Source organism: Gadus morhua, chromosome 5 (assembly GCF_902167405.1).
Source record: "Gadus morhua chromosome 5, gadMor3.0, whole genome shotgun sequence".
In the NCBI taxonomy this organism is placed as follows: domain Eukaryota; kingdom Metazoa; phylum Chordata; class Actinopteri; order Gadiformes; family Gadidae; genus Gadus; species Gadus morhua.
Window position 1 is genome coordinate 24,580,504 of NC_044052.1, and position 14,497 is coordinate 24,595,000.

Consider the following 14,497-nt stretch of genomic DNA (forward strand, 5'->3'; position numbering starts at 1 on the left):
CTCCCTGCTCCTTCTGCCTCGTTCTCTAGGTCTCAGTCAGGGAGCAGTAACTCTCTCCCTGCTCCTTCTGCCTCGCTCTCTAGGTCTCAGTCAGGGAGCAGTAACTCTCTCCCTGCTCCTTCTGCCTCGTTCTCTAGGTCTCAGTCAGAGAGCAGTAACTCTCTCCCTGCTCCTTCTGCCTCGCTCTCTAGGTCTCAGTCAGGGACGGTAACTCTCTCTCTCTGCTCCTTCTGCCTCGCTCTCTAGGTCTCAGTCAGAGAGCAGTAACTCTCTCCCTGCTCCTTCTGCCTCGCTCTCTAGGTCTCAGTCAGAGAGCAGCAACTCTCTCCCTGCTCCTTCTGCCTCGTTCTCTAGGTCTCAGTCAGAGAGCAGTAACTCTCTCCCTGCTCCTTCTGCCTCGCTCTCTAGGTCTCAGTCAGGGAGCAGTAACTCTCTCTCCCTGCTCCTTCTGCCTCGCTCTCTAGGTCTCTCGCTCCTATTTTAACACCATGCGTACGGTGTCATTATTATGCGTACGATCTTAACCCTCGGTCAGTTCAGCTAACAGGACAAGGCTTTCTCCCCAGTCTGGGTCTGTTTTACTTTTTACATGACACCAAGATGGCGGATCACAGGAAGTTCTGCTCCAATGAGAAGATCCATGGGGGGGAATGATCTAATATGACAACGCACACCCCGTCTTTACAACAAATAAAAGGAGATCTAGACGGTTTTAAGTTGTCATAGTAATGCAGAATTTCACCTTAAATTATTTTGGTGGCTGATATGGTGGCTTACTCTCAGCCCTTCATCCCAGCCCAATGCGTTTGGCCTGTGATGCTCGTTAAGGGGTCCCGTTAAGGGGTCCCAGAGGACTAGAAGGGTACCTCTTGCTGACGATCTTGACGGCATAGTGCTGGCCCGTCTTCTTGTGCCTGCAGCCCCTGCAGATGGAGAAGCTGCCCTCCCCCAGCGCGTTCTCCTGCAGGTCCATCTCGTAGCTCATGTAGAAGGGGGAGTCCTGCACACACACAAGGCTACGGTTAGAGAGAACCTACACTGTCCCCCCCAACCAACCTGCCCCCACTCCAACCCTTGTGTTGTAGCGGTCGCATTAGAAGTAACTTCATGTAAATATTTGAGGAGCGAATGCACGCAGAGCTCCGACAAAGTAGTTTCTTATCTCGAAACACTCGATTAAGATGGATCAGAGTTTACCCTACTGGGCCATGCATGGGTTCACCAGAATGTTAGCAAGAGCCAAACAAACACAAAACTCAAAAAGATACAGTACAGCAATACACAAAAGTCCAATCACCGACAAGGAACGTCAAGAGGTGGGCGCATACAAACCAAACTCTAACTAGCGCCAGAATAGAGGACGGAAACTTATTCTGAACAGGGAATTGACTCAATAAATCCTCTGGGGCTCATACTGATTACACCCAAGAGTCCAAACAAAAAGGGAGACTATGGGAATATATTATATTTAAGAACCACACAGTGTGAGTGAGTGAGTGAACGAGTGAGTGAGTGAGCTGAGCGGGTGAGTGAGTGAGTGAGTGAGTGAGTGAGTGAGTGAGTGAGTGAGTGAGTGAGCGAGTGAGCGAGTGAGTGAGTGAATAAGGGAGTCAGTGAGTAAACGAGTGAGTGAGTGAGTGAGTGAGTGAGTGAGTGAATAAGGGAGTCAGTGAGTAAACGAGTGAGTGAGTGAGTGAGTAAGTGAGTGAGTGAGTGAGTGAGTGAGTGAGCGAGTGAGTGAGTGAGTGAGTGAGTGAGTGAGCGAGTGAGCGAGCGAGTGAGCGAGTGAGTGAGTGAGTGAGCGAGTGAGTGAGTGAGTGAGTGAACGAGTGAGTGAGTGAGCGAGTGAGTGAGTGAGTGAGCGAGCGAGCGAGCGAGTGAGTGAGGACACCTTCATCATGGCGCTGCGGGCCACGGCGGCTGCACCCGGCCTCTCGGATGCGCCACCCAGCGGGAGGGTGTCGTCCATCACGGCGTTCCTCTTGAACAAGATGGAGGGCGCCATGAAGGAGTAGCCCTGCGCCCACAACAAACAGGGGGGGGGTGTTTACATGAACCGTCAGGACTCAGAGAGATGTACATTACACACATGCCATGCTAAAGAAGTGTGGGGGAGGAAAGGGGGAGGACCTAAAAAATGGTAAACAGGAAACCTCCAGTAACAGAAAAAGGGTTATTTAGGCTCAACATCCTTCCTGTTATGTTTTCTAACGAAATAGAGGCGTTGGTTGTACGCGCACTTTGCTAGGCTGTGTTCTGTGTACATACGCTGTGTGTTCAGATATATCTCCCGCCGAGGGTTTACATACGTGGTGTGCACATCTGTCTGGTATGGCGCTCAGCTCTCTGCTAACCATGAGGTCAACACGGGCCGCCCATCTGCGCCCATTGTCAGGGCCGCGCGCCGCCTGCTTGACTTCCAACTGTGCGAAGCCCAGAGCTCTAAAACGGGCATTAATCCCTCCCTCTCCCACCCCCCTCCACGCACCCAGCCTCCTCCTTTCACTCAGACACACACACAGCTGTGTGGGGAGAGGCGCAGCCATGGAATGGACGGAAGGATGGAGGGCTTGAATGCACGAGTTGCCCCCAAAATTACCGGCCTTGAATATTTGATTGCTCTGATGTGAAATTACACCTCGGTTCTCTTAATGCAACTCTAGTGTTGTTTTGTGAAGAGCTGCAGCAGGGGGTGGGGGTGGGGGGGGAGGAGGAGGGGGGGGGAGGAGGGGGAGGAGGGGGAGGAGGAGGAGGAGGGGGAGGAGGAGGAGGAGGCGCGGCCACGCGCTCTATGTAGAAGTTGGGATGGTTGCCGTCATCTCAGAGAGAGATTGCTAAGGCGGGCAAATTATAAAGCCAACTGAATCCCAGACTGGGTCTGTGAATGGCAGCTGAGAGGAGGGGGGAGAGAAAAAAAAGGGCGAGATGAAGTTGGCAATCAAAGAGCGAGGGCGTCACTGAGACAGGCATGGTGATCTCCCCAAGTGTAACCTTTTATTCCCCCAGAGAAGACTCCTTAATGGAGCCATTGATCGGCGAGGGCTCGAGGATCCAGGAGGCAATCAGCGATACAGCACACAGCCATCAGCTGGTATGGTGTTGCGGGCCACACCGCAGTTCAAAGCTACATCAAAAATAGTCCTTCACATCTGTTACCTCAATCAGAGGCGCACATGGCAGTAATTACAAGACCTGGATAAAAGCCCCTCTTTCAGTCGATTTAAATAGCGATGCGCACACACGGCCTCGTGTTGACTTACAGCAGACGCTGGAGCTCTGTTCACCAACTTCACTTGAGAACTTCAATGGCTGTGAGAAGTATTTCAAACCCCCGTTACTGAGCTGGCGCGAGGCCTAATGTCAGCTTTTACTTCAGCCAGTACTTTACACTACTTGCGACGCTAAGGCTCACAGAGTTCTAACTAAAGTATCCACGCCGCTGAATTCACCCCGGTGGAACACAAGCAAGGGCCCAAGAGGCAACAAGACGTGGAGAGGCCCCACAGTGCTCCATAGGCTGAGAAGCTAAGTGACGTTACCTTAAGTACTGGATATTAACTGCACTCATGCATCGGGAAGAAAAGATATTCCTTCAGTATCATGACCTCATACTTTAAAGTAAAGATCACAAAGACGTGCATTTCTTCAATCTAGTTGGGGTGGCTGAAAGCAATACGCCTCGGGTTGGTTGTGACAGAGGAGCGGCTGGTTAGTGACCTAGTTATTGATAGCTTGTAGTAATGAGCTCTCATGGTCAGCGCATTGAAACAGATAACAGCCTTTCAACATGAGGAGTACACGATTGTACATCTTTTGATAAAAAGGATTTAAGTGGGAAGTCCTCCCCCGTCCATGCAGGTCTCTGTGAGAGGATGAACGTGTGAAACAGGAAGTGGGAGCCCACCTGGAAGATGCGGTCACAGTTCTGGGGCAGGGCCGCGGGGGAGTAGGTGGGGTCCATCTCCGTGAACTCCTCCGCAAAGTTGCTGACGTCCAGCTCGTCCCGGATCACCGGCTTGAAGGGAGCAGGGACCTCCTTGGCAGCCAGCTCCTTCCAGTTGATCTTCTACAAAGGGAGGGGAGAAGAAGATGCAGAACACAGGGTTATGGTTGGGTCGTTTGTCCCCCCCCTGCTTACTAAGGTCCCCTGCAGTATCTGTTCACTGTATGAAGACACCTTGGATAAAAGCGTCCACTTAACGACTAAATAGTATAAGAGGGCGTCTACTCCATACCTAAAAACTAACACTAGAATCACACCTCACCGAACAGAGCTGTTTGTGGACTAGGGATGTCTGTTTGAAGCCACACTGTGGGTTCAACCTCCTGACACTCCCTGGTCATAGAGGGAGGCATGGACTGAAGTACAGTCCCTGGTCATAGAGGGAGGCATGGACTGAAGTACAGTCCCTGGTCATAGAGGGAGGCATGGACTGAACTCCCTGGTCACAGAGGGAGGCATGTACTGAACTCTCTGGTCACAGAGGGAGGCATGGACTGAACTCCCTGGTCATAGAGGGAGGCATGGACTGAACTCCCTGGTAACGGAGGGAGGCATGGACTGAACTTCCTGGTCACAGAGGGAGGCATGGACTGAACTCCCTGGTCATAGAGGGAGGCATGGACTGAACTCCCTGGTCACGGAGGGAGGCATGGACTGAACTCCCTGGTCATGGAGGGAGGCATGGACTGAAGCCCCTCAGTGCACATTGGAGCGGCGCTGAAGGGCCCACCTGGTAGAAGGGGTGGCCCCTGATGTTCTCGGCTGATCCGGGCCCGGAGCCCAGCCTCCTCTTGGGGTCCCGGTTGAGCAGCCTCTGAATGAGGTCCTTGGCCAGCGGTCCCATGTCTCTGGGGAAGGGGGGGTCCTTCTTCAGAATCCTCCTGGAGGGGGGGGGGGGGTCAAACCAAAGGAAGTGAGGCACAGCTTCTGAATGAACCCCTGAGGAGCGAATGGTGAAACTAAATCCAGCCTTTAGTATTCTAACTATTCCTCTGCCGATGGAGTCATCCACGGACACAACCCAAACCGGCACTGCGCCCGCGGGCGAACAGGGGAGGGTTTGGTTTGGGACGGGGGGGGGGTCTTACTTGGCGATGTCTGTGTGGGAGTTCTCGTCTCCGTCTACAGTAAAGGGTGAGCCCCCGGTCAGCAGCTCGTACATCAGGACCCCCAGGCTCCACCAGTCCACGGCCTGGAGCAGAGACAAGGCGCCCATACAACACTCACTCCCTCGCAGGCATTCCCCTCTCACCCGCTCTCTGCCCAAGAATGTTTTCAATCCTCATAAAAAGGAGACGGATGAGAATGCAGCGTTGCAACTTTAGATTCTGCACAAAGGAGCGAGTGCTTAGCGATGGTCTTACCTTGTCGTGGCCGGACGCTCCTCCTTCTACGATCTCCGGAGCCATGTACTCAATGGTCCCGCACACTGAGAAGGCCCTCTCCACCTGACGAATTAAAGACAAAGTACTGAATATGCTAAATGTACCTTGATTTGGGATTTTCCGGTATAATTGAATAACTATGATGTCAAATATATACATCTGTTCAGTCCAACTGACCTGATCAAATTCTTTACTGAGGCCAAAATCTGTGAGTACAATGTGACCGGTCGAGTCCAGTAGAATGTTTTCAAGTTTCAGGTCCCGGTAGACAATTCCCAGCTGGAAAAGAAGAGCTCCAAACGTCAGGGGAATCATCTCCATCTAACCACAGACTACACGCAGCCTTTATGCCTGGAGGACTCCCTGAATGTAGGATGCGGCGACAGAAATAGCCACCATTACTCCCATAGATCTGAATCATCCCCCAATTAATCGACTCTCTTAAAACACGTTTTTTTAAGCAACCTAATTTCCGCCTATTTTTAAACCGGCATATCATGAGAACCTAAGCGCCCGTCTTCCTAATGGAGCCATGAGAGCCCCCACCTATCATTATGTTTCTATGGGAGGCTAATTGCAGCTGTGGTGAGGACCCGAGGAGACGCACCTTGTGCAGATGCTCCAGCGCCAGGACGATCTCCCCGCTGTAGAGCGCCACCTCCTGCTCCTTGAAGCGGACCCTCTGCACCAGGTGGGTGAAGAGCTCCCCCCCGTTCACATAATCTGGAAGGAGACATGATGAAGGGGGCCTCGCTCCTCTGCTTTACTCATCTTAAATATCACCAGTCATCGTTGGCCCACTAGGGTTTACACACAGGTCTTTATGTCTATGTATTCCTTCTTGTAAAGCGTCTTTGAATACCAAGAAAAGCGCGGTAAAAGACCAATCTATTACTATCATTATTATTATTATTATTGACGTGCCAAAAAGGATCTGCGACTCATTCATTGCAGGTATAACCTGTATATAGGCCTACTAGGGGTGTGAACGGTTACAAAGAATTGTTAACGGTTACACAACATCTTTTTTTTCGTGTACACGGTTAACCGTTATTATGGTGCCATGGCATGAAAATCTCACTTTATGAGGTTTTCTAACATAAAGATGAGTTCCCCTAGCCTGCCTATGGTCCCCCAGTGGCTCAAACTTGCTTTCGGTGTAAAACCAGCACTAGCTGTTCTGCTCGCCTTTAAAAAAAACGGAGGCTCAAGCGCACTGATTTGGAATGTGGTTTCATATGTCGTCACATCTAAGCTCCTCACATCAGCATCTAAGCTCCTCCCCTTACTCTGCCTGGCCCGCCCAGAGAATTTGGCCCGCCAATGAGACACGCCCGTATGAGCGCCACATGTGTGTGTGTGTGTGTGAATACACACAATGTAACGCAAGTGTTTCTTGTCGGTTCTTTGACGTCTCTTGTATTTCCACAACGAGACTGTAGTGGGGGTTATCTCAGCCATGGTTGAGAATGAATTGGGGGAAAGGAACTTTGGCTTTGACTCTCTCAAGAAAATAAACCACGACATGGAGGAGAAAGGGATTGTTGGCCGCGAATGTCTCCCGCTTGAGCCCCGCTTCCCGCTGCCGAGGGACCACCGCCTCGGCACTGCAGGAGGCGGAGGTGCCTAAGCGCTGACTGGCAACAATCCCTTTCTCCTCCATGTCGCGGATTAGTCTACTTCAGATTGATGTGGACGTGGAAGAACCAGGAACGTCTGAGAACCCAACGCGGTCGTTAGAGATTCATAATATCGGCTCACACAGCTTTTTGCCGTGATAATATATATTATATGATATAGATATCTGTTGATATCTATATTATTCAGATATAGAGCTCCAGGACTCCTGTGTGTTCTAGAATATTTACAGAACACGGCTAAAGGCTGTGTGCGCCTCGCCATTGCGATACAACCACTGTAAACAGAGCGCATGGTACCGTGGCTGCAGGCTGCTCAGGGCCACACCCCCACCCTCCTCCTTGACCCGCCTCTCTCCTCCTCATTTGCATTTGAGCTACAGACACCACAACAGCGCATTTGGGGGAAGCTCAATGTGCGACTGGCTCGGAGTGGCTGTAACTTTGCACCACGGCTGAATTTCGGGAACGTCTTTGAATACAGTGTTAGTGGCCCACTAATACCTAAAATAAAGCATCCACAAAATAGCATGTCATGGCACCTTTAATGATTTTTTAATTTATTTTTAAAGTGGGCCGCAGTCGGGCTATGGGGGGATTATTTGTTTATCAACACGGCGGATGCGCCAGCAGAATGATCGCAAAAAGAGAATTTGTTTGACCGGTTGCCATGGTTATCTCCATGTGGTTCATTTGCAGTTGCGGTGTTAATTAGCGATGTTGTCAGCTTACCGTTTCACTAAACTGCAATCAGAAAATGCGGTTATATGCTGTAGACCCTATAGTATCTGTGGTATAAAGGTTGGGACGAATTTCAAATTATAAATATGTAAACTTTATGTTGAAAGTATGGGCCGTCGCGATTCCCATTGATACAATGGCTCTGTGATTCTTTTTTTTTTTTTTTGGTTTTCGTTTTTCAGATTTTTTCCTTGACGGTTATGATTTACTCCCCGGTTACACGTGTAACCGTGCACACCCCTAGTATATACGTTGTTTTCATTTAACCTTTATTTAACCAGGAGAAGTCTCATTGAGATTAAAAATCTCTTTTACAAGAGTCCTGGCTAAGACAGGCAGCAGCACGGTTCCACAGTTACAGACAATAATTGGAAAACAACAGAGAACATATGAACAGAGTCACAGTCAGAACATCATCAAACAAAGCATGTACAGACAGAAGAGCCAGCTTCAACATCATTAAGAAAGGATTTAAACCTGTTTATAGAAACCAGCTCCTTAAGTTTTAGCGCATTTTTCAGCTGGTTCCATGAAAAAGGAGCAGCATAACTATATGCCCTTCTCCCCAGTTCAGTACGGACTCTAGGCACAGTCGGTAAAAACAATATTATATTGACAGCAAGTATGACTACTGGGGGGGGGCTGACCGAGGATGAGGTGCAGCTTGGTGTCCGTCTGGAAGGCGTAGTGCAGCGTGACGAGGAAGGGCGACTGGCGGATGTGCTCCAGCACCTGGCGCTCGGTGCGTGTGTGCTCGGCGGTCTTGGCCTTCTGCACGATGGTGGCCTTCTTCAGGACCTTCATGGCATACAGCTTCCCCGTGTCGTGGCCGCTCACCTTGCGTACGAGGAACACCTTTCCGTATGCTGAGACACGAGAAAACATCATGAGAGAGGAGTATGGCCGCCTCATTACTGCCCTCTAGTGGTAGGAAATCAACGCGTGCCACTTTATTTCACTCTTTATTTGAAAAACACAAACGTTAGAAATTGTGAATTACGATTTTAAATTAGATCAACTGTTTACTAATACCGAAAAGCCATTTAGAAACTATAAATACCACGGAGCATAAGTGCACAGCACTAGGTCACTGGAAGGAGCCTCTTACCTCCGGTGCCCAGAACTTTAAGAAGTTCAAAGTTCTCGATGCCCACCCTCTCCACATGGCCTGTAAGGTTGGCTGTATCAGACGAAACAGGAAAAGGAAATCAAATGAGGCCAAGCAACCACAGGGTTAATGTAGCTATTTTTCCATGACACGTTTCCACGCTGCTGCAGGAAAAATATAGAAATGTAAAAAAACAAATTTGTTTTACTGCATTTTACCAACAAATGCTAATTTATGCAGCTTTGTAATCATGCGCGTCCCTTGATGTTGTTGACTAATAAACTTCTTAAATACACGCGTAGAACATATATAACCTAAAAAAAACCTAATATATAATATATATGTGTCTAATATGTCATGTCAGCAGGTCCAAGTTTGGTGGCGAATTTGGCATGTAAACCAATTCGCACACTGGTCCTGTACAAAGGAAGGCTTCCATTGAATGACATCAACCACACATGCCTATATGCATGCAAAGTCTCTTGCAAATGTTGCTGCGTCAGGCAGGCCTGCATAAGAAAAAAAAAGATGAGATAATACAAACTAGCCCTGCTGTCCAGGAAATGGATTAGGTTAATCTTTGATGTTCATCAAACGGTATAATAAGCTAATGAAAACCCAACGCTGCTCCAACGCTGGCCCGCACGTGTGCGCCGGGCTCCAGTGAAGCGAGCCCAGAGCCGTGGTCCACATGTAGTGAATGCATGCCTGCCATCTCACACTCTGAAAATAGGCTGTGGCGCCCGCAGAAATTAAGACAGCTGATTCCCTCTTCTCCATGGGCCTTGTGTTCAGTCGACCAGAAGACATGTTGGGAGGGGGGTTATTGTATGGCGTGAGAGAACGGGCCGTCTTGCGTGTCTACGCTGTGATCCACATCTTTCAGGCCGAACGGATTCAGATTGCATAACGTTGGTGCGGATCCCGCCTTTGAGGGGCAGGTTTCGTTAAGGATGTTTATTAATAGACTGGCTGAGAGTTATCCTGGCCTGGTCATGCGACAGAACATTAACTTGGTTCCGAAATATGTCCTTGATTAAAAGCAGGGGAAAGCGCAGTTCAATATAGAACAGAGTCAGACAGTTTGGACTTTGTAGAAATGACAGTATGCAATACATATCCACAGACGTCACATCTTTATAGAGCTTGGAAAAGCCCTGCAGCATTAGAGAGTGTGTGTGTGTGTGTGTGTGTGTGTGTGTGTGTGTGTGTGTGTGTGTGTGTGCGTGTGCGTGTGTGTGTAACAACAGAGTACCAGAGAACACTGGCCAATGACAACCTGACTGTCAACATATTTGGGGGAAGGGCCGGAGCTGCTTGTTCAAGTCTGTACCTGAACGCTAGTGTTCCACAATTTACAACAATATTGGCCCACACTGACTGTTACAGATCCGTCCAAACCACGATTAATATCTTCTAAGATTACGCTTGCATTACGCCTTTGGGAACTATGTAGGAAACGTGTTTAAGGTTTTAGGTGGTGGGAGGATTCGTGCAAGTCTTTCCATCTATGGCTCTCTTTCAATAACAAGGTCCTAACGACAGCTGTGATAGTCAACACAACTGCACCGATCGCCCACTTCATGTAAACACTGGGGTCCCCATTCTGGGCTTCAACTGCACTGAGTCAAACAGTCGCAAAGGCAAGAAAGGGGGAAGCTGTAAACTATTGGCTGGTGGTCCTCGGTTTGGCGTGTGGTTCTCGTGTCACAATCTACAACAATGTGGATATGAATTAGGAAGTGTACATGAGGCAACATTAAAGCAGAACCTAACGCTCTATTTGAAGTGACTGCAGCATTAGCTTTATATAACTTATCTGGGTTATCTAACGTCTAAGCTCTCAGCCTAAAGACATGTCAAATAGAGATCACTGGAGATCACCTTAAGTTATCAGTGTCATCGAATAGAGCTTGAAAACGGATCCCAGTTTGAGATGGGGGGGGTCAACAACTTTTGAACAGTTGATTTTACTTATATTCATAACTAGTAAGGCAAGGTTGGGTGATGAAAGGGAACAGCTAACGTTGGTAGATACTTTACGCCAGCTCTCCCTCGCCTTTTACGGTCTACATTAGTCTGGTTAACGATGGTAGGCGACGGTCGACCCTTTCAGCACTAGCACAGAGCTAATGTAGGCTGAGGGAATCCTGATTTGTAACGTTATCCCGGTCTACCGCAACACCACTTCCGGTATTTTACCTCCTATGAGATTTGTTCAGTGGTTACCAGCCTCCCTAAAGAGAATACTAAGAAAACGCCCAAAATCAGCATAATAATGACAAGGTGAATAAATATGGCTCTTTTTCCAAAGAAATAACCCAATATGTAACGGAAACGGCTCTCCCAATGCCAGAAGTCCCTCCCTCTCTCGCCAATATCCCGAGCGACTGAAAGTCCCGCCCTCTCTCTCACCAATAACACTCATTCGGAGCATCCCTTCCCCGGCGCTCCGCCGGGAGAAGAGCCGCCTTGGAACGAGGTCCGAGCTAACGTAGAAGACACACACGTGTCATCCAAAGCAGACGGACCGCAGACCCCTCGGTCCTTAAGGATGTGTGTATGTGTGATGCTAGCTAGCCAGTCGACCAGACTTACCATTCTTCAGCTCATGTTTCACAGTAAACAGGTCACCTTTCTTTGAAGACCCCTCCATCGGGGATGGCATCGTAATATTCCGACTATTATCGCACACCTTGCTGTCCGCAACGCCGCCGAAACCTAGCGAGACATCGGTCTGTTATATCGTGTGGATGCGTTGAGGTAACGCTAACGCGTTTGGTGTCAAAACTTGACGATATATTGGCGGAATTGCTGTTGCTATTCCTAAGCAGGCAACAGCAGAAGCTCATAGGAAACACTTGCTTCTACCACACCAACGCCACTACCTTCGCAACAGAGTTCCCCGACTTGCGTGATTGGGGTTGCTATGGGAGAAGGTCCCCGTTGATTGGTTCGTTGTAGTGTCAGAGGATTGACGTGCCCGCCCACTCTTCATGTAGTCCATCTAGTCCGCCAGGGGGCGACAGTGGACGCAAATAGCGTATACTGCGTACCATCATAGACTGCAATAAAACATTTGATTTGGGGTAATTACCCGATTTTAAGCACCTGTTTTAGGGCAATATGATTGCATTAATTAAATTGTAACGGTAGTCAGAATATCGACCATAACCAAATCCTTATCAAAACTATAAAACATTGCAGGGTATGAAAGGTATATTGACATCTTGGCCAAATCGAAAATAACCAAATATTTGCATGCACAGTTTACCTGAATGGAATCCTTTTTTTTTTTTTAACATTATGTTCAATTTGGAAAGGAAAGTTAAAATGTCCAAAACTGTTGGATTTATACGTTCTCGTGTCGCCCCCTTGCGGAAGTGATCTGTGATTGCTTTAGAAATAGTAACGAAGAAAGATGGCCTCGTCAGCGCTCAAGAATATACAACAGTTTCAGTTATAGTTCAGACATGTTTACAAGAAACGAAACAATCATCAAACAGTATAATGCTTGTGAAATCATCTTTCATCTTTTATCTTTATTTAAACAAAACAGGATTGACAAGGGTTGCGATTTTGGGCGATTTGAACGAATTTCGTTAGTTTATAATATTAAGAATAGTCAAATATAATTTTCTTGAGGCTGTTTAATAAGAAAGTGACGGATCAGCTAAGTAAAGTAAACTGCGCAGCCACGGCGGCCTCAATTAAAGTCAACAGCAAATAAATGTTCTCTTGTTTGTTTGTTTGTTTCTTTATTTTTTCGCTTAACTGTTCCACTTAGGAGTTCACCGGTACAACCGTTCGCCGTTGCTCCATGTTTAAATCACAGTGCCTGGTTCGTGACCTGTGAATGACCGGTCTCAAATTCACAAACTGAAGTAGTGCCCCCTAGTGATCTTTTTTTTGTTACTCAGTAGTAATAGGCCTACTGTTGCTTTTTTTCGCTTGAATTTTTGTATTTCTCTACTGATTGCTTCGATGATGCAACATTAAAAGTTACTAACAGCGACTTCACACAGAAGTCATGATTTATATCAAAGACCTCATCAACTGTCATCATGTATGCTGGCCTTTTGAGCAAGATTTGGGGTGTATTGGACTGAATATCATGCTTTCATCTGAAATGTCTTTTGTGCTGATTGTTGTGCATCGCCCACCTCCCTCTAATAATGATTTTTATATCACATTTAAAAAGCTACTCAAGGCATGTGATTTTAGGTAATGGGTAATACTACTTGGCAATCTAAATTGTAACTGGTTAGATAAAACTAAAAGGAAATCCCTTAAGCAGATCACAGTTTTTACCCAATTTTTGGAAGGTCCAACTAGGATAGCTGCATCCTCCCAGACACAAACAGACAATAATATTTAGTAACAAGCCTGAAAGAGTTGTTAAGACATTGAATTTTATTACTTGACTGTCCGACCATAATCTTACATTAATGTCCAGAAGACGTACAAAGAAGCACTTTCATCATTCTAATAACCCTACAGGGCAACTCAGGATTCGGAAAAATTAAATGGCTAATTTTCAAACAGCTGAGCAGCAGACTGATTGGAAAAATGTACGGACTGGAAGCAATACAGAAGCAGGTAGCAAAATGTTATCAGCCAAGTTACATAGTTTAGTTAAGGAGTTTACTAAAAATGGAAAGAAAAAAAAATCAATGCACTTCCTTGGCTCAATACTGAAATTTTCACCCTGATGAAGGAAAGAGAATCTGCGTTGAAATATCATTGAAGCCCAAATTAAATAGATAGGCATAGGTTCACTTCATTAATAAAGTAATCAATGTCATCAGAAAGGCCAAAGCTAATTTCTCTTTTAGTCACAGGCCTAGGAAGCAGTTGGAGCTGCAAGATCCAGCACAATTATGTAGCCTTTAATCAATATTGATTAACAACTGAAAAAATTCTAGAAGTAGTTGACCGCAAGCCTTCATTCAACATCCAATCTATCGCTGAACTTAAAATTCGACCAATTATTAATTCTCTCAAAAACCCAACAGCGAAAGATATTAATGGAATGGATTCTAAATTGCTTAAATCTCTGCGAGAACTCCTAGCCTACCCCCTGACACAAACATATAAACCAGTCAGTACGACAGGGGACATTCCCAACGACCTGGAAGTCCGCACCGTCTGCTTGATGTGACGGTCATTGTTGCCGCTGCTCCATCTCTGTTACCTGTATGCTCTGTGGCCTCTTTTCCCTTGTCTCATGTGTATTGTTTTTGTTGCTTGAACTGCCTTGATGTCTTTGCCATCATCTGTGCATGTTTGTTTGTTCTTGCTCCAATTGTGTGCTTTATGTTTGTGCAATTGTTTTGTCTTTCAAACCCTTTGCTTAGGCCTGCTGTAATTACATTAACACGACATTGAACTAAGCGAGTCCTCACCATAAACTGTATAAAATAGATTATTCCACATTAGACAGAATATTGAATGCATGGTTAACAAATAAATCAAATGGTATTGTAAGCCGCGTCACCCGGAAGACGGTGAACTTTAACCCACTTCGATCATGAATGAGTTCATAAGCTTCGCAAGATCTGCCAATCATATTGGCCCTTCCCGACGAGAGCCAATAATATCGGCCCTTCCCGACGAGAGCCAA

The 14,497-nt window shown here is 47.1% G+C and overlaps 1 protein-coding gene across 1 annotated transcript; it reads right to left on the bottom strand.

Annotated features, from left to right (window-relative positions):
- Positions 1–6: 6 nt before the first annotated feature.
- Positions 7–11,774, bottom strand: rps6ka5 (ribosomal protein S6 kinase, polypeptide 5). Its single transcript, XM_030357157.1, has 11 exons — positions 11,473–11,774; positions 8,875–8,946; positions 8,414–8,632; positions 5,996–6,111; positions 5,566–5,667; positions 5,368–5,451; positions 5,092–5,195; positions 4,734–4,884; positions 3,905–4,066; positions 1,892–2,017; positions 7–1,000 (listed from the first exon to the last, which is right to left on the bottom strand). Exons 1-11 carry the CDS (start codon positions 11,540–11,542, stop codon positions 824–826), a joined length of 1,383 nt encoding a protein of 460 aa, XP_030213017.1. The 5' UTR covers positions 11,543–11,774; the 3' UTR covers positions 7–823.
- Between the last annotated feature and the right edge of the window lie 2,723 nt (positions 11,775–14,497).